We start from the raw sequence: 22,879 nt of genomic DNA, 5'->3' as shown, positions 1-22,879 counted from the left end.
CCTTTGAAATATGAAATGCCCAGACGCCTTCGTCCGTCGGTGTTATGACCCATGGTGGTTTGTTATTTCCAGCGCTTGCGTAGCTCTGAGCTGCTGTCATGCCTGGATTTTGTTCCCCAAGTTGGTCCAAGGGCTTTTTGTGGGGCTTTCCACTTAAGATAGGAGGATGGCGGAGGGCGGGGAAGAGGCTGTGTGATTATTCACTAAGGCACACAGGCATCGGGGTTTGCTGGCAGTAGAGCCCTCCCTAGAAAAAAACCACCCCTTTATAAAAGCTCTAGTAAGGAAAATGTGTCAGGTGGCGGCCTGGGGGAATATCCTGAATGTGCAGTCCAGGCTGTGTCCACTGGCACAGCTTCGAATATATGCCTTGCTTTGTAGGTCTGAACTGTGCGGTTCAGCGTGGTGGTCATGGCTGTTAGAGACCCATACTGGTTAGGCGGGAAAACAACTCACCTGTGCTATTTATTTCAGGTTCCTATTACTGCATATGACAACTGTCCTAAGGATAACCCTGCCTACTACTGTAACAAAAAGACAAGTTGTAAAAGCTGTGCCATGGATCAGAACTGTCAGTGGGAACCTAGGAATCAGGAGTGCATCGCTCTACCAGGTAGGTGTTGGTTGTATTTGTGTAAGAAAAAAAAAACCCCAAATTCACCCAGTCCAAATGTTGTGGGTTTTTTTTTCCGCTTGTTTTGGGGGTGTTTTTACCCCCAAATCTGTAATATTTTAGCGCTAAGCTGAAGTAAAAATGTTGTTTAATCATACCAGCTTTGGTATGAAACTTTATTTCTAGTAAATTCAGAAAGTCTGATGGAATATTTTTCAGTCCCAATTGACTGAAGAGGAGTATGACCATTTGTATAATTATGAGGCTGTATTTCATCTTTCTCTCTTCATTTGATAAAAGCAGTACTGTTGATATAATAGGCTTCTGCAAGATATTAGATTTAATAATGCATGCTATTTAATTTTAGAAACTAGAATTGTGCAAAAGCGTAATGGCACATACTGGACAAATTAGGCAAATAACACCTAAAGTGTATAAGGAAAATTCTCTTATTAGAGTGTTTCCAGGGGGAGCTCAGAGGAGATGATTATTAGCTCCCCTGTAGTAACATTTTTTTTTTCCCAGGGAGAGAAATATAGCATCTTCAGTGATTAGTGTTGGTAGTTAATAAAATATAGAGAAAGGGAAGAAACCACCACAGGCAGGACCTTTCAATGGGCCTGGAAAGCCTTCCCCTAAAGGTCTGGATGTGTCCAGGTCTGGTGTTTGCTAGTCTGGAAAAGCGAAAAGATGAAGAGACTTTGGAGAACAGAGTGAGGAAAAACATCTTATAACAAGACAGGTAAAGAACCTGGTCTGTTTAGTTTGTTGTAGAAAAGGGGGTGACTTGATCATACATGTAAAAAAGCCCATCTGAAAAATTGACACTTGAGAGCTTTTCAATCTGTTAGATAAATCTAAACTGAGGTGGTGGAGCCAGATGTCAGCTCTGCAGCAATTCAGACTGAAAATGTCCATCGGGTTTCTCTGTAAGGATAGTTAGGAGTGAGGGAAATAATTAACCACGACGTATAAGGAGATCTTCAGCAGTGGGCACGGCCGTGCTCAAGGTGAAACGGGGATTAATGCTGGAAGTTCAGTGCTGTGGACAGGATTAGCACAACCACCCCCTTCTGTATCCTAACAGCTGGGGTTGAGTAAGTGACTTTAAGAAAAATACTCATTTGCTTTCCTTTGCTCGCGCTTCTACAGTGATTTCATTATTCGATGTTGTAGGTAAGTGCTCTGAGTACCTACTCCAGGTAAAAAAATGGTAATGTCACACTTCAGCTCCCCCAACAGCTTTCCTTTTCCTCCGACGTTGTTATATATTGATACTTCCGAGCATGCCGATAAGTCGTGCTGGTTTGGGACAGGGCTGTAGGTTTTATTTTGGTGGAAGAGCTCTTTCACTGCTGCGAGCGTTGTGAGGGTCACCTGCATCTCTGGTTTTACTCTCTCCCCCCTCTAGAAAATATCTGTGGAACAAACTGGCATTTGGTGGGCAACTCCTGCTTGAAAATCACAAATGCAAAGGAGAACTATGATCATGCCAAACTGTCCTGCAGATCCAACGGTGCTTTGCTGGCTTCTCTCACGACCCAGAAAAAGGTAGAATTTGTTCTAAAGGAGCTGCAGAAGATGCAGTCTTCGGTGAGTGCTTCTCTTTTATGTCCCCTGAGTAATTAAGCTCTGACTGTGGAGAAGTCCTTGCTGTGGTATTGTATGCTCCGTACAGAATAGGCCTGCCTCTTAACTGAAGAGGACTGATTTTTCTTTTGAAATTCAACATACCCTATGGGTGCTTTTGAACTGAAATTGTAGAGAATGTAAATGGGAAAGATAAATATAAACATACCGGGTGCCTCAAAGGTATTGCTTTCTATAATGAAATCACACGCGCATTTCTCCTGTGGGATACATGACTGCAGCAGGAGTCCTCTCGTGACTCGTACACAATATTTTATAAATAAAGGTCCCTTTGGGGCACTGGAGGTGTTTAACGTAAAGCATTTAAAGTTATTTATTCCGCTCAGGAAAGCGGCTGTTTAAAATGTCGGCTTCTTACTCTGTAGAGCTGTTTGGCTTATTTGGAGTTATTTATGTTTGATTTAGTGGCAGGTGCTTTTCTGTCAGAGATGGTGAGAAGTGAATTGGAATCTGTCCCTTTTCATGCATCAATAAAATAAAGATATTTTTTCTCTCCCCCAGTCCCTGGCAGAAGCGTGGAGGTGTGCGGGGCGGGTTGTGTGGATGGTGCTAAAGCCCTAACAAAGAACGATGCTGTGCAGCTTTGCTGAGAGGCCTGGCTTAGGCTGCTGAGCTGCTGTGGCTTGATGGCACGTCGGAGTAACTCCTCGTGGGTCCCAGAGGCCGCTGTGGGCAGGGCTGGCAGTCAGGAAGAGTTTTATATAGGAAAAATGAGGCTGGAGGCAGTAGGGTTGCTGCTTTTCAGAGGAGAACGTACTTCAGTACTAAAGAGAAACATTCCCCTGTTGAAAGGAGAACGTTCCCTGCTTTGATTCCCTTTGTAATTTTAAAGTGGCATTTCAACAACTGCAGGGTTTTCGGGGGGGGGGGGTTCAATTTAGCCAAGAAAAGATGCAATTCAGGCGGGATTGTTAAATCTTTTGTAAAGAGAGGAAGCCAAGCCTGTGATATTGTAAAAGTACGTGGTTCCAACAGCTCCAGGTGTTTCTGGATATCCCGGTGGTTAAGTGCAGTGTAAATTCCTAAAGACACATGGCAGCCCTTCCCTAATAGTGTTTGAACCTTACGCTGTTGAGAAAGAAATTGTTAATTTACGGGTTTTTTTTCAGGTACAGTATCATTTTAAAACTAAGGCTTAGAAATCTAAAGAAACCATTAGCCCCTTTTAGTAGATATTAGTATTGAGTGCTTGGCATGTGGGAAGATACCTTTGCTCAAAAGCCACCCTGTGTCTGGTACTTGTATTTTTGCTGTTCAACGGCACGCCGCTGCGGTGCTGGAGGAGGCTGTGTTTTGCAGTTACTCCTTTTATAAGTCAGGTATGTGTAGATGTTTTATAATAAGAAGAAAATGTGTTTGTGTTGGCACATAGTGCTGTGGAACCCTGTTGCTGTTAGAAGTTGCAGCTCTAAGGTTTGAGGGTGTGTAAAATCAGTTTGAAGCAGGTGATGGTTATGTATAGCAGTGAGGGAAGATGTATGGTGTAAAGCTTTCCTCGGACAGCTGTGCCACCGAAGCGCTTTGATGGAGAAAAGATTTTTAACAGTCATATAACATATTGTAGCAATACAATTAAAGTGCCTCTCCTCAAAACAAAAGTGTGCAAAAGATAATTTGCCAGTAGAAATAGGTGTGTTACGGGTTCTTCGCATGGACAATTTTATGGCCAGCAACACTAATTTAGGTTTGCCCTGCTCTGTCTCTCCACGCCTCCATATATACACACTCTTGAACAGCAGAGGTCTCCTAGCCAGAATGTAGAGTAGGTAGATTTTAAATCGTATAGGGGACTGCTAGTTTTCTTCCTCGTGTCAAACTGTACCTCCAGAAACCTTTTCTCCTGTGTCTAGCCATTTACAGCAGTCACAAACACGTAAAGAGCAACTTGCAGTTCATTTTGTAGTCGGCCAGTGTGAATGTTTGACTGCTTCTCCTGGTTTAGATAGCTAGGACCCAAGTGACCAAGTGCTAGGACTTGTGACCCAAGGGCCGGGTCCTGCCCTTGGGTCACACCAACCCCAGGCAGCGCCCCAGGCCTGGGGCAGAGGGGCTGGGAAGTGCCCGGCGGAGAAGGCCCTGGGGGTGCTGGCTGACAGCCGGCTGGGCATGAGCCAGCAGTGCCCGGGTGGCCAAGGAGGCCACCAGCCCCCGGGCTTGTGTCAGCACTGGGGTGGCCAGCAGGAGCCGGGCAGGGATGGGGCCCCTGTGCTCGGCCCTGGGGAGGCCCCACCTCGAGTGCTGGGCTCAGGGTTGGGCCCCTCGGGACAAGAAGGGCCTGGAGGGGCTGGAGCGTGTCCAGAGAAGGGCAGCGGGGCTGGGGCAGGGTCTGGAGCACAAGTGTGCTGGGGGGCGGCTGGGGGGGCTGGGGGGGTTTAGCCTGGAGCAGAGGGGGCTGAGGGGAGCCCTTCTCGCTCTCTGCAGCTGCCTGAGAGGGGCTGGAGTGAGGGGGGGGTCGGTCTCTGCTCCCAAGTCACCAGTGACAGGACGAGAGGGAACGGCCTCAGGCTGCGTCAGGGGAGGTTTAGGTTGGAGATGAGGGAAAATGCCTTCCCTGCCAGAGGGGTCAGGCCCTGGCACAGGCTGCCCAGAGAGGTGGGGGAGTCACTGTCGTGGAGGTATTTAAAAGGTGTGTAGACGTGGTGCTTGAGGATATGGTTTAGTGGTGGACTTGGCAGTGTTAGGTTAGTGGTTGGACTCGATGATCTTAAGGGTCTTTTCCAAACTTAATGATTCTATGATTCTGTGATTCTATGAAATACAGTTTGGAAAACAGAAAAAAAAATAAAATCTGGTGTTTCCTGAAGGATTTCTCTGTCTCTGTGGCATTTAACTCTGACAGCACTGCGAGACAAGTATTTCCCTCATTATATTTTTACAACACCAAACCTGGCAAAGTTGTTATGAGCATTATATGGTGATGTGTATTTTCTTTTAATACCTAAGCTAATAAAACTGGGTATTAAATCTCTCATTTTCCTTTATTTCTAGCCCAAAACCTTGACTCCGTGGGTTGGACTGAGGAAAATCAACGTATCGTATTGGTGCTGGGAAGACATGTCTCCCTTCACCAACACCCTGCTCCAGTGGCTCCCCGATGAACCGAGTGATGCTGGATTTTGTGGTTATTTAGCTGAGCCTTTCCAGCAAGGACTGAAGGCAGCAACGTGCATCAACGAAGTCAATGGCAGTGTCTGCGAAAGGCCAGGTAAAGATACCGACCTTGTGTGTCTCGTGGGGACTGGGTTGGCTAACATGTATTTATATTTCCTAGAGAGTAAAGAGGATCCCGTTCGTTACATTTAAAACTGGCCACACTGTGACTTTGTCAAAGAAAAATGGTTCTGAGAGTGTGTCTTGTGTAGGTATTTAATGCAGGAGTTGGAGATTTTAATAACAGCTCTACGTTTACACTGTTAACTGTAAAATGCTTGAAGTACGTTATAGTTTAATTATTTTTCTCTAAATTGCATACCTGGATGTGACATTTAGGTTAATTATGGTATGGAGCAATTAAAAAAAAAAAACAAACCACAAAAAACTTTCCAATTGAACTCCCCTTTCCTTCCCTCCCTGCTCCGTAGCCAGAGGAGGATTTTATCAAAGTTTGAAATTAATTGGGCAAGACACTCTGGAGATATGACAGCATTGAAAAAGATGCTATTTGCTCTTGGGAAAACTCTTCTAGCTTTGTTGGAACTGCGTATCTTTTAAATTTGCTTGGTCTGTTAACTCTCCATTAGAGCTGATTATTTCTGAAGACCGGTTAGTGCCTCTTTAAGTTTTAATAAAGTTGGTTGATTACATAAAATTTCTAAGTCATTTCTAAGCTACACCACCTTAAATCATTCTTTGGGGGAGTGCAGGATACGGATCATGAATGTGGAACCTGAACTCCAGATTTTGTATATTTTAACTTGCAGCACTTGGAATTGGTTTAAGCTTTAACTTGTTTTTTTATGGTCTGAGAACAGTTACTTGAAACAGATGATAAAGCACTGGCTCGCACCAGAAACTCCTGAGTTAGTTCTGCTTTTGAGGCTCATTTTATGTGTGGAACTGATCAAATAACTTTAAAACAGCGTGCTCACATAAAACGTGGGGTTTCTTCCCAACGCTTCGCTTGGGGGATTGTCTAAGGAACACACCAACTGACCTGAAGAGAGATAAAGACCACACTCATAACACTATTTACATTGTTTTTTAGGTGGATACCCTAAAAAAGTTAACACTCATGAAAGATATATAGTAAGAGAAATGATTTTACAGTATTTACTGCATTTCTCATATTCACCGTGGTATTAGTTATCTCCAGCCCCACCGAGCAACACCACACCACAAAGGAAGCGTTTCAAGTCTGTGATACTGAACTGAATAACAGACAGGGCTTTTTGTCTCCTATCTTTCTATCCTGGGGCTCGTTACCTGTTTCTTTCTGGCAGAAAGCTGACTCTTGTCCTCCCGCCCGCAGCTAACCACAGCGCCAAGCAGTGCCGCACGCCCTGCGCCCTGCGGACGATGTGCGGCGAGTGCACGAGCGGCAGCTCCGAGTGCATGTGGTGCAGCAACATGAAGCAGTGCGTGGACTCGAACGCTTACGTGGCCTCTTTCCCCTACGGGCAGTGCATGGAGTGGTACACCATGAGCAGTTGTCCGCGTGAGTAATTGCTCCTGAGTCTTGGCGGGTGGGCTGGAGTCTTGTATTTGCTGACACTTGCTGGCAAAAGTCATCAAAGTCTGCACTTCGGTCATACTGGCCAGGGGACTTTCAAAAATAAGAGGGACCTGACCCCAGGAGCTTAGTGTGTGTGGCTTCGTCCTGCGGCGTACTCTGCAGCGTGTAGAGCATTAAACAGAATTAGGTCCCGGTTATGGGAACTATCCATTAACCTAAATTGCAGGTAATCACAGAATCCGAGACTGGGGGCTGGAAGGGCCCTCTGGAGCTCACCCCGTCCCACCCCCTGCTGGAGCAGGCACCCCCAGAGCAGGGGCACAGGGCCGCGTCCAGGCGGGGGGTGAATGTCTCCAGGGAAGGGACCCCACAGCCTCTCTGGGCAGCCTGTGCCCCTGCTCTGGCACCCGCACAGGGAAGGGGTTTGTCCTCATGTTCAGGGGGAACTTCCCGTGTTCCAGCTTGTGCCCGTGGCCCCTTGGCCTGGCGTTGGGCACCGCTGAAAAGAGCCCAGCCCCATCCCCCTGACACTCACCCTTCAGATATTTATAGGCACTGATGAGATCCCCCCTCAGCCTTCTCTTCTCCAGGCTGAACAAGCCCAGGTCTCTCAGCCTTTCCTCACAAGGGAGATGCTCCAGCCCCTGATCCCCTTGGCAGCTCTGCGCTGGCCTTGCTCCAGCAGTTCCCTGTCCTTCTTGAACTGGGAGGCCCAGACCTGGCCGCAGCCCCCCAGATGTGGCCTCACTGGGGCAGAGCAGAGGGGGAGGAGAACCTCCCTCGCCCTGCTGGCCACACGCCTTTCCATGCCCCCCAGGGCACCGCTGGCCCCCTTGGCCCCAAGGGCCCGGTGCGGGCTCAGGATCACCTCGCTGCCCCCCAGCACCCCCAGGGCCTTCCCAGCAGAGCCGCTCCCCAGCAGGTCCCCCCCAGCCTGTGCCGGTTGGGGGGGGTTGTTGCTCCCCAAGGGGCAGCTGGGGAGGAGGCTTTCAAGTGAGTTGATGAAACCTCCACTTTTTTTTCAGAGAGAGAAGTACTTCTTTCACTATATGAATTCCTGCCCTTCAAATTAATTGTTACATAATTTCATGTGATTAACTTCTTTTTGTATCTCTTCTGTATCTCTTTTGTTCACATGTGGAGACATCTAATTTAATATTGGATCATGAAATCCAAATTGGGGTTTACACGAGTGTTTTGTTCTGAAGTATTGTCTACATACAGCCCACAGTAGGAATTTCTGATGTATTTTAAATAAAGGTTCCCCCCCCCCACCCATTTAGGTAGAGTTGAGGCAACTGCAAAAGATTTATGGTACTTTGGAATGCCACTTTTTGTGTGCAAACTGGGGTGTAATCATCTAGAAATCTAAAAAGTGGTCAAACAGTTTTATCAAGTGTTTTTATTTATGTTGAATTCTGTAGGAGGCGAGCTGGGCCGGGGAGCCAGGAAAGCCAGGGCTCTCCGGGTAGTAGAGGGAGAGGAGTGCATTGGTTCCCCAGGAGGGAAGTTGAGCGGTTTGAGTTGCTGCAGTTGCTCCAGGAACTTTTGGAAGCAGCTGAGGATAAGCCTGAGAAGCTCAAAGTGTTGCAAAATAAGAGATGGAGAAAATAAGTTTCAAATAACAGTGAAACAGGGCAGCGTGAGCTTCCCATATTGCCAGAGGTCAAAAGTCAGAGGAGGAAGCATCAAGCAGGAGATGAGTAGGCTGAAACAATGGAAAACAGTTTTTTTTTTTTCCTACTACTTTTATTTTTAAAGGCAAATATTGTCAATTTAAACATCAAGATAGGAAGTCTGCTTGTCTTGGAACACCAGGAATCTACACAATATTTTTTAAGACGGTATGGGGAAAGCAACAGAAAAACCCTTCTGTATGTGAAGAGTTTGTCACCCCTGAAATAAAACCCCATTTGAGAAAGGAATAGTTAAAGGGTGGCGATGGCTTTTAGCTGATTGCTGGGCCCAGGGGATCTGCATGTGGCTCACTGAGCATCCTAAGAAGGCAGATTCTCTTTGGTATTAGTATTCTGTGCTTTTTGACTCAGATAAAATACCTGAAACAGTAGCGTGTGATATGAAAACGTGTGGTAAGAAGCGAGTAAACAAACTGGGTTGTAGCCTTTGCTTCTGGGTGGCTCGTGGTATCATCCGATCTGTTGTAAATCAGTCAGAGATCTTTTGTGGTTGGAAACGTGAACCTCCGGTTTTAGTGGGTGGTGTTTAATGGTTAGAAAAACCTGACGTGTGTATCACGTTGGTTCGTAACGCGCTCGCTGATTAATGCACCCTTTGGTCGTTATCCTAGACTCTAGACTGAATATGCTGATAGGAACGAATATGTGTGTTACACTGACTGTCAGAACAAATGTTTACAGATTTGGTGAGAGAAATACTTAAGGTCACAAAAGACATACACGGGTTCCTGTGTTCCTTGTCGCCTGTGTTCTGGAACAGTGATTTATTCCACATTTTGATGTTTGTTTTTTTTAATAGCTGAAAACTGTTCAGGCTATTGCACGTGCGCTCACTGTTTGGAGCAGCCTGGCTGTGGCTGGTGCACCGATCCGAGCAACACCGGCAAGGGGAAGTGCATCGAAGGCTCCTACAGAGGTCCGGTCAAGATGCCAACCCCGTCTGCAACAGGGAAACACAGCCTGGAGCCCGTCCTTAATGTCAGCATGTGTCCTGTGGAGAACAGCTACAACTGGTCCTTTATTCAGTGTCCAGGTGAATGAGCAAGGCTGAATTGTTCAAGCATTTCAGCCGTAGCAACAGTTAAATGCAAGGGGGGAGGCTTTTTCGGACTGTAGGGATGTCTGTGTTCCCTCGTGTTAATGGAGGGAGGAAAAGAGCTTGGAGGGCACACAAATAATGCATTTTGAGATGGAAGTTCTGCAGGTACCTGTAGGTGAGCTGCAGAGATTTGCTGCTTGAAGACTTACCTATGCATTACGCTAGAGAAATTTGTCCTTTCCCTACAAACCTTTACTGATTTTTTGACTATATTCATTTTAGGGTGGTTTGAAAGAAAGGCAATTCATTCTTTGAAGGTTGATTTAACTGCTAGTAATTCCCAGGGCCATTCTGATATAATGTTTTTGACACCAAACACACAGAATAAAATTACTTGACTGCTGCTAAACCCTTCCTTCCCCACTCCTCCTTGTAAATCTCTCCCACCAGCTGCTTCCAGTCCCATCTGTCCCAATATCCACGCAGTGTTTTGGAGTTCAGTTTTCCATGTGTTGCTTTAAACTTCAGGTTTTCAGCACACTTCTCTTTGGGTTCATGTGTCGCCGGCAAGGCTGTGAGAACCTCTTTGGAAGGCGCACGAAACGGTTTCGTTCCACCTCTGCAGGACACAGACTTCTGAGATGCTCTGGGAGGTGCTGTACCTGAGCACAAATACTCATCCTCTTCTGTTTTCTTTAGCCTGCCAGTGTAACGGGCACAGTAAGTGCGTAAATGAAAGCATCTGTGAAAAGTGTGAAAATCTCACAACTGGCAAACACTGTGAAACTTGCATCTCGGGCTACTACGGTGATCCTACCAATGGGGGAACGTGTCAGCGTAAGTGATGCCTTAAGTCTTCCTGCACTGAAGTCTTTGCTGTTTTTCGCTCTTTACTCATTCCTCTGCTATCTTAACTGAAATTATACCCCGATAATACATTTTTTTCTTTCCTGCAAGCAAGGCACGATCCTTGTTTCTTCAAATCTAAGATATGGAAAGTGCTTGATGAAATTCTTTCACTTTCATTGCACAGATAAAGATGATTTTTTACCCTCCTTTGTAAACTTTAAATGACCACCGTGAAAAATGCATGCGTTTTAGTGTTTGACGATCCTGATTTGAAAAGAAACAGTGTTAATCCCAATGTATTGAACAAATTTCTGCTTCTCTAAAGTTCACCTTCTATCACATCTGGTCAATGTGTTGTGTGTTTATTGTTGTAACTGTCTGCTTCATAAAGGGCTTGCCATATTTCACTGAGGAGCTGGCTGGATTTCAGCTGAGGATTAGGTGATCCCTGTTAAAATTGCATTTTAAGTTTGTAAAGTGCTTTGGGACTCTTTGGCACGAAGAACGGTTTCCAGTTGTGCAAGATCCAGTTAACAAACTGGGGGAAAAAAACCTTTCTCAGAGGACCAGTACATGTAATACTGAGAAATGAACATGTAAGATTTGAAGTTTTGGCCTTGAACCTCGCAACGTTATTCTGAATTGCTGCAAATTTTGTAGCGTAGCACGGGGAGACCGCTTGTTAACCAGAATCCAGCTGTGGTAGGCGATATGCAGGTATAAGGGCAGGTGCTTCTTGCTCCGAAGAGCTTTGATGGAATGCATTTCGGTGGAGTGCTATCCTTAGAGTGATGGAAGAGGCAGAACAGAAATAACGTCGTTTGGTGTCAGAGTAGTATTGGTACTTCCATGAAACGGGTGGTTTGTAGGCATCCTGGAAGAAATAAGGTGATTAATGAGGGGATATGGAAGGAGCAACTCAAAGCCTTCAAACTGTGGAGACAGTCCAGTAGAAAATACCTGGAAATTCATTTAGTGTCTGTACTGGAAGTAGCACTGACCTTCTGGATGAAGATGAGAGTCAATAGCTGGAGCACAAATGTCCTATTCCCTAAAGCAGGAGCAGGCAGGCGATATCTGAGGCTATGAAGAACCACCGCCCAGCGGACAGATTCAAGGAAGGGGATGAAAAGGTCAGAGACAGGGTCAAGGCTGCCCTGCTTAGGGAAGAGGGTGTTGCAGTAGCGGGGATGTGAGGTGACAACAGGCGGCGCAGCGGCACGGGTACAAAGGAGAAGGTGCATCTGTGAGACTTGATTTCAGAACATGATCTGTGAGATTATATACAGCTGATATTCTTAAACTCATTTCATGTGAAGATAATTGGAAGTGCAGGGATGAATAAATTGAGACTGAGTTGGCCTGAGAAAATATATAATTCTACTCCGGGCCTTCAGGTTTAATCATTGGATCCCAACGTGCCTTTTGATATTTGTTGCTTTTCTATGCATGTGGAAATTGAGTAAGTTACTTCGGACTCTTTCACATGAGGATTGTCCAAAAATAGTTTGTTGTTGAGATAATGAATGATAGACTCAAATCATCCAGATGCCTGAAAAAGAAATTAGAAAATGTGTTGAGAGATTGTGGAACAGCATTCATTTGTTATCTGATGAAACTAGTAGCTCATGTCAAAAGTGCTTTGCTCTCAAGTGCTTTGGGCCCGCGTTTTTAATTTGCTGTGATTTAACGCTGTTTACTGTGAAGGCGAAAGAATGAGGGAAGCAGGAAGCTGAGCAGGAAGACTAAGGTGGGTTGGAAGAGGGAAAGCGAGAGGAAATCATCCTATGTGATGCAGCCAGGTGACTGCTGGCCATTAGTCATTTTTGCTCGGTGAGGCTTCCAGGGGGGAATTCTTCAGATGAGGATCAGCTGATGGACAACAGAGCCAGCTCCCACTTTTTCCCTCCTCTGAGCCTCCCTTCTTTCCTGTTAATGATGTGCAGATTCCACTCTTTTTGTGCATTTATGTGCAATGTTGTGAGCTGCTCTGTTTTTAGAGCCTGCAGTCACATCCGCTGGAGGTGGGCGTTGGTACAACTCCACCCTGATGCACAAGCATCCATGTAATTGCACGCTTAGTGCGTAGTGTGAGTCCTGGTAGTTTGATGTGCAGATTTGCAGTGTTACCTCAGTGGCCCCAGCAGCATGGGGACCATAAATATCCTCAAAATGGCAAATTTTGAGGACCTTGAGGGGCTGGAGCGTGTCCAGAGAAGGGCAGCGGGGCTGGGGCAGGGTCTGGAGCACAAGTGTGCTGGGGGGCGGCTGAGGGGGCTGGGGGGGTTTAGCCTGGAGCAGAGGGGGCTGAGGGGAGCCCTTCTCGCTCTCTGCAGCTGCCTGAGAGGGGCTGGAGTGAGGGGGGGGTCGGTCTCTGCTCCCAAGTCACCAGTGACAGGACGAGAGGGAACGGCCTCAGGCTGCGTCAGGGGAGGTTTAGGTTGGAGATGAGGGAAAATGCCTTCCCTGCCAGAGCGGTCAGGCCCTGGCACAGGCTGCCCCGAGAGGTGGGGGAGTCACCGTCCCTGTGGGGGTTCAAACACCGTGCAGACGTGGCACTTGGGGCCATGGTTTAGGAGGCCTGGGGGTGTTGGGTTGATGGTTGGACTTGATCCCAGAGGTCTTTTCCAACCTTAATGGTTCTATGAAATATTCAGTGCTGGAAAAAGTGTTAGTGTTTGGTATTCCCTGTTCTGCTGAGCCATCAGGAGCTTGGACGACACAGTTGGGATAGCAGTTGCCTTTCAAACAGGTAAGGCTATGCAGAGCTGGAAGTGGTAATGATGGGCTTTAGAAGCCAGGGAAGAATAAAGATTGGATGGAATAAGGTGCCTTTTCCTGCTGCTCTGTGCCCCCAAGGCAGGTGAGCGTTGCTCTATCCCTTGTGATGAAAAATTTTTAATGAACTGCAGGTATTTCTCTGAAAGAATTGTTTGCTTATCATCAAGGCATGGGTATTTGCAGACCCAGGCAGATAATAACTAAATGGTAGGTAAATCGTTCCTCAGCGGTTGCTTTTAGGAAGTGTCCAATGTGGAGAAGTGTTAATCGGAAAGGGCAGGAAATGCAGCACATCAGGTGTAAAAATAGCTGCGAGGTGCTTTCTCTGCATTCAGGAATTTTTGAATTTTCTGGTTAAAGTTTCACATGAAAATATGCTAGGGGTAGATAAGAAAGTTATTTGCAAAAGAACGGGAGGCACTATTATGCCTGAAATCAGATTGCTGATGTGCCAGCGCTTCTGAATGCCTCCGTGGAGCACTTGCTGGTGGCCCAGGATGAGCTGCTGGTGCTGTGGTCCCGCCTGCTCCCTGCTCCCAGGGCTGCACGGGGGCTTTGGGGGACAGCTGAAGCGCTTGGCATGGGAAAATGGTGTTGGGCAGGCAGGCGATGCAGTCAGCGTTGGGATGCTGGGCCATCACAAATGCAGGAAGAGGAGCAGCCATCCCCGTGACGGTACCTGAATGAGGCTGTGACCCATGGTTTGTGGAAGGTGGAAGGAGAATCGCTGTAAGGTGTTTCACTGTCAGACTGTTGCCATGGTTCACAGTTGTCGTGGTTTAACCCCAGCCTGCAGCCAAGCCCCACGCAGCCGCTCGCTCGCTCCCCCCGGCAGGACGGGGGAGAGAATCGGAAGGGTAAAAGTGAGAAAACTCATGGGCTGAGATAAAGACAGTCTAAGAGGTAAAGCAAAAGCCGCGCACACAAGCAAAGCAAAACAAGGAATCCATTCCCTCCTTCCCACGGTCAGGCAGGAGCTCAGCCATCCCCAGGACAGCAGGGCTCCATCACACCTGATGGTGACTTGGGGAAGACAAATGCCATCACTCCTGATGTCCCCCCTTCCTCCTCCCCACCCCCCAGCTCTATGTGCTGAGCACGATGCCATGTGGTGTGGGACATCCCTGGGGTCAGCTGGGGTCACTGTCCTGCCCGTGTCCCCTCCCAACCCCTTGTGCCCCCCCCAGCCCCTCGCTGGTGGGGTGGGGTGAGGGGCAGGAAAGGCCTTGGCTCTGTGCAAGCCCTGCTTGGCAGGAACGGAAACACCCCTGGGTTGTCAACACTGTTTCCAGCACAAATCCAAACCACAGCCCCGTACCTGCTACTGTGGACAAAATTAACTCTACCCCAGCCACAACCAACACAACGGTCAAAAAGCTATTTCCAGTAATCTTGGCTCTGTGCTCTAGCATCAGACTCTGGAGGGAAGTTTTCATTTTTAGACTCTAGCGAGGATGTCTAGTACATTTTGTCAATAGTTTCTTTCCAAACTTCATAGTTGTTTGAAAAGCCACGTGAAAATTTCTCTTTGTGCATACTCCAGTCCTTTGGTGAATAATCTCCTGTTATGGGGCTCATTGGAAAATGGATAAATAAATAGACTCTGTCATTTTGAATAGAGATATTTGAGTTTTCAGTCTTCTTGATAAGCATGCCACTAAAGAGCAAGGTGAGGAAGCATTAATGTTAGTGCTCAAGGTACTGTGATCTGCATCTAAACAACATGAAATTGAAATTTCTCCTAATTTTTATGTATGTTAGTGTTGAATATTGATCGAAATTCCCTTTTCTTACCTTTAGCAAAGCATAAGGAAGGCAGTACAAGGCATTCTCTATAGTATTAAGGATTTTATTTTTAAAGTGCCACTAATGAGAAGTGTGTTTGCTTCACAGAATACAATTATTTTGTCAAATCTTCGGTCTACTTGTTCCCACAATAGGCCTTTATGTTTCTTCATATTTGGTTCCGTGTTGCTGCTAGGAAACCACTCATCCACATCAGAGAAGCACAATTAAGTGTCCCTGATACAATATAGCTTCCATTACATGCCAGCATAAAGAAGATATCAAAAGGGTTCATAAAATAAGGTCCAAGGTTGGCAAGGATATTCGGGATGGGGACTTCTTGCCTCAGAATCTGCTGGTACATTGAGCAGCACGTGGCTTCTTAACGGGGAGGCACCAGCCTTTAAAACATGTTATTTCCAGCAAGCTCAGGGACCACAAATGAGGGATCTTCTCTGTGTGTACTTTTTCCCTTCTTTTATTATAATTCCCCCGTGCGCAGGTCCAGATGAATGCACCTTCGTTGGTAGAACAGCTTCTAAAAGGCACTTACTTTCCGGGAAAAGTTGTTATATCCATTCTTCTATTTGTAGTGAACGTTATGTCAAAGACAACCGTTTGTGTTGGGTTTGTTGTTGTTCGTTGTTTTAGTTTTTGGGTTGTTTTTTTTTTGCATGTACCTCCCCTACTTCTCTCAGAATAAAGGTCTCAAAGTGTGTCAACTTGAGCATTCTTAGTTTGAACCAGGAGCAAATCTCCCATACGTCCCCGCTGTCTTACCTTGGTTTGCGCCTGGAGCAGGCTTGGGGTGTATGAGCTGGTCTATTTTGGACATGCCACAACCCCGATGTAGCCTGGGGATGTGCTGGTTTGCTTCAGCCACAACTCAGGGGCATTCAGCTCGTGAGCCCAGGCTACGGCCGTTCTAAAATACGTTGGGGCATGCGCCCCAGGCCGCTTACGGCACCGGCATCGTATCCTTAGCGCCGGGCGCGTTACAGTGCAGATACGCTGACGCTGCTGATAATGACGTTATTTTTTCAAAAGCCTCTTTATTTCTAGAAAAAGCCCTAAAAGCACCATGAGCTTTAATTGCCACAACCATCTTCTCTCAAGAGTTTTGAGTTTGAACCCTTTTAGCAAGCCCAAGCCTATTCCAAATATTGTCCTTTTCTTACCAGTTACGATATCCCCAGTGCTAGCTAACAACAAGAGAGGCAGTTAAATAATTTTTTGAGGCTAAAAAGCGCAGTCTGATGATGATTTCGTACAAAACATCAGTCCTGGAGCCCGCACTCACTCCGTTTTGACGCACGGTTCTATTTTTGGCTGCCTTCTGTATCACCAAGAAACCAAAGAGTACCAAATGGGTTTTCATATGCACTCTAATTGTTGATGTATCTCAGTTTGGCAACTAAAGGACTTAATTGCGATCAAATCTGTTTCTCTTGCCTCATTCAACATTGCGGTTTTTTTTTCCCTCCCCTCTGCTCAACAGCTTGCAAGTGCAATGGCCACGCGTCTGTCTGCAACACAAATACAGGGAAATGTTTCTGCACCACCAAGGGAATAAAAGGAGACGAGTGTCAACTGTGAGTTTGTTTCACTTTGTTATGTGGGATCAGAAGGCTGCACACACAGCGACGTGGAACCCCGATATTTTTTAATGATTGTATTTATGATGTCTCCGCTCATCTCTTCCTGCTGACAGTCGACTAACTTCATTGGCGGTGCAGCCAGCCGTGCTCCCCCTGCGGGGAGAACACGCACAGAATGATTTCCTGAAGTTTTCCATTTTTAAGAACATCTCAGCTGCCAATGTCATGCAGAAGGGATGGGGTGAAACAATAACGCCCTACCCTGCAAGCCATACGTACCGCTTTGCTTTATCCCTCAACAGTTTCTTTTTAATTGGTAGATTTTTACTCTCTGCGCACTCTGATGCTGTTCTGGGGGAGTGTAAATATATCTGAAATAGGACTTGGGCATCCAAGCGATTTAATGGAGCGGTTTCAGAGCAACAAATTTGCTGGAGGTTTCTCTGTAACGTAACAAATGCTTTTAGTGTAATGTTAGTGGAAATAATTTCATTCCACATAATTTCATTGCCAGGTTTATTTTGAAAGTGTTGCTCACGTGAGTAGTCGTTTACAGGACTAGATCCTGGAATAGCCATAAATGTAAATGGAAGCTTAAGCTTTTTGGCTGTAGTAATCCCGTTGCATGTATTGTGAAGAGCTAATAAATATATTCCAAATGGATGCAAAGGTTAATAACCACAATTTTATATTTGATTTTCACTGCTTACTAGTTTGACTTGCAGGGATCGTGAAATTTCTTCAGCAGCCTAATATAGCTCAGGCGTGCATCTTTCATTTTTAATTGTGCTCCGTTATCAGCACAGGTGGTGTTTTCTGATTTTTAGTAGCTGGGAATAAATAGAACTGAAAAAAATCCAATTATTAAGAAATATGTATTCTTTTTAGGTGTGAAGTCGAAAATAGATATCAGGGAAATCCACTTAAAGGAACTTGTTACTGTGAGTATTCTTGGGAATTTGTTTGGAGATAAAAAATGTGTTTGAAGTTTAAAATATGGTATTTAAAACTAGTTGCCTCAGCGTCTGTTTAAAATACAGGGGATTAAGGGAAGGACTAAAAAATAGTTTTAAACAACTTCAGTTTTCACAAAAATATTGTTTGAAGGGAATGAAAATACTCGTCTTGATAAGGTCTGTGCGATGGTTGGATCTTTCTGGACAAACCTTTGAATGTTTTTCGTGTGACTTTGAAATGATATCTGGTCTTCTGGGGAATACTCTGACCTATATACCCAATAAGTCACACCCAAAGCATGTCGTTCGAATTTTTGTAAGTGCAAAATAACTATTTTTTAAAACTCTGTTCCATGGTAGAATGGGTAGTTTCAAAACTGCCACGTTTTCTCTGAAATGAACAGTTGGATTCCCGTGCAATTCGAGAAGATACTTTGCCAAGATTCAGGTTACTTAATGGAAACTCTCCAGCTTCTGTTGACAAATATTAGCCGTTGGCACACTGGCAGGCATGGGTGGACGCAATCTTAAATTACATAAAGATGCAAGATTTTTGTGCAACGCAGAAATTTTCAACATGTTGTATTTAGCAAATTTGAATTCTGCTTGAGTCGCCAAGCAAGGGCACTGATGGCTTCTCACGACGGTCTCTTTGCAAGGATGACCTAATTCATTGCTGCCGACGGCAGGGGTGCTAAAGCGGGCAAAAAGGGGAAAAAGAGCTTAGGAAGAACCTTGTGCTATAGAGATTTGGTCTCCCTTGGTTTTCTTCCTTGAAAATTTCTTAGTGCTTGGTAGGAGTTGTGGGTAGACGTCAGAAGGTTGTCTAGGTTGTGTCTGTCCAACAAGGGGTCTCCAGGAGGCAAGATGAGAAAAATAACACCTGGTGTATAGCTTTGTATTTATCGTTGCGTGGAATATCTCTGCACGGCTTCGGGGGTACGTACAAGTCATAATACCGCGTTTTAATGAAAGGATACTGAGACCGGCGGTGTGTCCCCAAAACCGGCTGTGCACTCTTGGTTATCAGAGAGGTGAGACCCCAAACCTAGGCAGGCATGAGCGCAGGCGGGCACGCAGGTATGCTAAAACCTGGTCCTGGCATGCCTGGACATGACGTGACCCAGAGCAGGATGGCAGCTGGTTCCATTAACAAGTAGTTATTCCGTAGAAATCCTCTCTGTACAGCCCACCGATGTACAGAAACTTGTCATGCACGGAACGTAGGCCCCTCCCAAGTGGGGATTATGCAGTCTATTTTATTTTGCTACTATTCCCTTAGCACCTGGAGGTGTTGCAGTATGGAAAAAGTAAATGCCTTGGTGTATTTTTTACAAGGTACAGGTATGAAGAGCTGTTTAGATTAAGACTGGAGGGTATTGCCTGGAAAATGTAAGCAGAACCTTTTTCCCCTGTAGCCTCATCTTGAAAAGAGTTTTTTGTTCTTTTTTTGTGGGATCATACATAAGTCGGAGTCATTACTAACAGCGTGGTGACTCCTGGGCGTGCTCTCAGTGCAAGAAACACTTCCGCGACGTCATGCCTTGTTTTGCAGATGTTTGTTTTACTCCAAGGCACGGGGTAACTTTCTCCATCGTTCCCTACAGATACTCTTCTCATTGACTATCAGTTCACCTTCAGCCTTTCTCAAGAGGATGATCGCTATTACACAGCAATCAACTTTGTAGCAACACCCGAAGAGGTAAATTTTCTACCTTCCCTTTAAACTTCACCCTTTGGGTATCTGTTTATCATCTCTTGGCTCTGGAGGCGATGAATTGCTACAGTTCTGCGAGTCTCCATGTGTAGTCAATCTTAACATGGCACGTATCTCCAGGCCCACAATGCAGCCAGAGCTCTTCACAGATCCCAGAATCCCAGACTGGCGGGGGCTGGAAGGGCCCTCTGGAGCTCACCCCGTCCCACCCCTGCTGGAGCAGGCACCCCCAGAGCAGGGGCACAGGGCCGCGTCCAGGCGGGGGGTGAATGTCTCCAGGGAAGGGACCCCACAGCCTCTCTGGGCAGCCTGTGCCCCTGCTCTGGCACCCGCACAGGGAAGGGGTTTGTCCTCATGTTCAGGGGGAACTTCCCGTGTTCCAGCTTGTGCCCGTGGCCCCTTGGCCTGGCGTTGGGCACCACTGAAAAGAGCCCGGCCCAACCCCCTGACACCCACCCTTCAGATATTGATAAGCACTGATGAGATCCCCCCTCAGCCTTCTCTTCTCCAGGCTGAACAAGCCCAGGTCTCTCAGCCTTTCCTCACAAGGGAGATGCTCCAGCCCCTGAGCATCTTCGAGCTTAGCTTGGCCATGCAGTTTCAAATCTTCATGGTGAGGTTTCGTAAGGAACCACAGTTGATTCTTTAAAGTTGTTTGAACAACTGCTGAGTAACTCGAGTTTTCCTGTTCACCCAATACGCTGTGTCTCTTCTTCCTGTTTTATTCTATGCGTGTGACATGTTTTGTCCTTTATCATGCTTTCCTTGGGAAGGAGAATACTGCTTTCAGAAATCGTAAATAGTTCTTTGCTGGGTGTATTTGCTTCAAGTACATAACAAATTCCAGGATTATTTTCTTTTTCAGTGAACATTTGCTGGAAACAGTACAGTGAAATTGTTATCCTAAAAATGGGTTTTCTTGTTTTCTTTTTTCCACCCCAAGCAAAACAGAGACCTGGACATGTTTATCAATGCATCAAAAAACTTCAACCTCAACATTACTTGGTCCACAAGTTTTGCAGGTAAAATGAACATGGTCTAAGTTCCTTGGTAGCTTGTTTCAATTACCAGTTTTCAACAAACACAAATTTAATTGGGGAAACTTTTTTTTTAACCAATGAACTTGTTCTCTAATGGGTTTAAATGTTAGGCCCGGGGGGCAGAAGTAATATATTAAAAAACACTGCTTTTCTACCTTAATAGTGTATTTTGGAAACATCGAAGGTGCAAATTTGATTTTTAGTAATGCGGTGTTTTGGCGTACAGTGATTTTGATGACGCAGTGCTGCTTAAAATAGTAACATTCAGATGAGTAGTTAATTTTGTAACATTAAAATTCAGGATGCTTTGCCCTTTATAGTTGCCACTTAAAATGTGCATTGAAACATCTTTTCTCGCTGCTTTTTAACATTTGAAAACAGCTGGCACCCAGGCTGGGGAGGAAATTCCAGTCGTTTCGAGAACCAATATAAAAGAATACAAGGACAGTTTCTCCAATGAGAAATTTGATTTCCGCAACAATCCAAACATCACTTTCTTCGTTTACGTCAGCAATTTCACCTGGCCAATAAAAATACAGGTAGGAGCTGTTAACGTGTGTGTATAATTATTTAAAAGTACTTTTTTGTTCCTCTCAAGCAACGCGGCGGTTCGCTGTGCTTTGCGTTTTCCAAGCTGAACCAGCTCTCGGTATAATCCTGCAGCAGACAAAGGGTTTGACGTTCCCGATTAAGGGCACAATGGTGCGTCGCCTTCTGGTGTTGCCTCAGCCCAGTGGATCTCAAAATGCGCTGTGAAATAAAGCGGGATGCTTGCTCATTAACAGGGCCACGTTCTAACGAGGTCTCTGACTTTAAACGTGTAGTTATTGATGTTGAAGAAAACAAAGACTCATATAGCCATAAACCAAGCCGGGAAGGAGAAAATGGGAAATATTTATAGTGTCTCTTTTTAACGTCTTGTTCTCAAACGGCACAGCTCGAGGGCCACCCCCTTGCTCCTTGTGCTGCCCGAGACTGGTGGTACCCACAGAATAAGATGAAGATAAGGGTAAGAACCCTTAACTCAGTGCAGTCAGTTAACAGGCGCGTTGCCTCAGGCGTCAGACTGGCTGCGATAAGGCTAGTGCTGAAGAAGCGGTGGCTGAGGCTTGGTGGATCAAGAAAACACTCATAGATCACAGAGCCTCTGCAATCACAGAGACTCTGCAACTGCTGTGGCAGCTAATAATTCAGAGAAGCCTTGGCCACCTTCTTGCTCTGGGCTAAGTCAGGTATCAACCTGCAGTGTACTCAGAAACAGGCGCCCTTTGAAGGATGAAAGGACTTCCAGGTCTGGAAGGGAGATATCAAATCAACCATGTATATTCGAATTCTGCCTTTTTAAAGAAGGTTGGTCAAATGTGGGAAGCCGAATTCTTCCATCTTCACCCTTATTCGAACAATTGTTGTGTGAGAGCTGACACCTTCCCATTAATTTACTTGCTATTTCAGACACATCAGTTACACAAACTCACTGCAGGGGTCACTTCCAACGAAGATAATGCACGTGATGATATTGCGCAAGGAAATGAGGTGCACGTGGAAAAGTGGTCCTTAAACTGTAGTGATATTTGTCAAGGTATTTCATGAACTTTTTAAAAAGCATTAGGGATACTTGTGAAATGTCTGCAGCACCTTCTGGTGGGTTTTAAGTACTCAGGAAACTTTGTCTTGTTGGTTGCAGGGTTTGATAGGCTGATTATGGACTGCGTTTTGGTCCTTTTGAATATCACATACAATATCGGTAATCGTTTTCCTGCCTGGAGAGTTTTTGCTTTACAAATTGCTGAAGTCTTAGTTCATTGTCAAATCCTAATTTTTAGATGTGGAGGAATTTGCAAGAGCTGCAAGGTAAAACCTCTATGTCCCTGGCCCGTCAGTCTCACTTCTGTGCCTGGCAAAATTATGGAGAAGATTAGTCTGGGAGTTATTGAAAAACACCTGAAAGACCACGCAGTCATTGGTCCCAGCCAGCACGGGCTCACGAGGGAAAAGTGCTGCTTATCAAACTTAATTTTCTTCTGTGACAAGGTCACCCACCCGGCTGACCAAGGGAAGCCAGTCAATGGGATCTTTTTGGATTTCAGTAAAGCTTTCGATACTGCCTCTCACAGGCTCCTCCTGGACAAAATGCCCAGCACAAGCTGGATAAACACGCAATGCAGGGGGTGGGTGATGGGCTGATGGGTCGGGCTCAGAGGGTCATAGGAAATGGGGTCACATCGGGCTGGCGGCCGGTCACTAGCGGGGTTCTGCAGGGATCCATCCCGGGGCCGGCGCTCTTTCATCTCTCCATGTCCAGCTCAGGACATTCTATGATTCTGTGATACTCAAGCAGCGAGTACTAAGCCTCATTGTTTTTATTCAGTAGAGAAAGTAATGTCCTGTGTCAAAGGTGGGCACCTGGTAATGATTTATTTTAATATTCAAGCTTCTCTTTTATCAAATTGGTGATCACAGGAGTCAGAAACACAGATTAGGT

General features: G+C 45.8%; 1 protein-coding gene across 2 annotated transcripts in view; it reads left to right on the top strand.

Annotated features, from left to right (window-relative positions):
* ATRN (attractin) overlaps positions 1 to 22,879 on the top strand; it is a 159,788-nt gene that overhangs the window by 67,730 nt on the left and 69,179 nt on the right. For both annotated transcript variants that reach the window (XM_064448827.1, XM_064448828.1), the window contains exons 14-24: positions 475 to 613; positions 2,025 to 2,206; positions 5,252 to 5,468; positions 6,732 to 6,917; positions 9,432 to 9,665; positions 10,371 to 10,508; positions 16,585 to 16,678; positions 17,573 to 17,625; positions 19,248 to 19,342; positions 20,301 to 20,379; positions 20,779 to 20,936. In XM_064448827.1, coding sequence (XP_064304897.1) covers positions 475 to 613; positions 2,025 to 2,206; positions 5,252 to 5,468; positions 6,732 to 6,917; positions 9,432 to 9,665; positions 10,371 to 10,508; positions 16,585 to 16,678; positions 17,573 to 17,625; positions 19,248 to 19,342; positions 20,301 to 20,379; positions 20,779 to 20,936 — 1,575 coding nt within the window. The remainder of the gene's footprint in view (positions 1 to 474; positions 614 to 2,024; positions 2,207 to 5,251; positions 5,469 to 6,731; positions 6,918 to 9,431; positions 9,666 to 10,370; positions 10,509 to 16,584; positions 16,679 to 17,572; positions 17,626 to 19,247; positions 19,343 to 20,300; positions 20,380 to 20,778; positions 20,937 to 22,879) is intronic.

The sequence above is a fragment of the Phalacrocorax carbo genome, chromosome 4, assembly GCF_963921805.1.
Source record: "Phalacrocorax carbo chromosome 4, bPhaCar2.1, whole genome shotgun sequence".
Taxonomy (NCBI): domain Eukaryota; kingdom Metazoa; phylum Chordata; class Aves; order Suliformes; family Phalacrocoracidae; genus Phalacrocorax; species Phalacrocorax carbo.
Note: the sequence above shows the minus strand (reverse complement) of the source record. Positions and strands in the feature narration are given on the sequence as shown.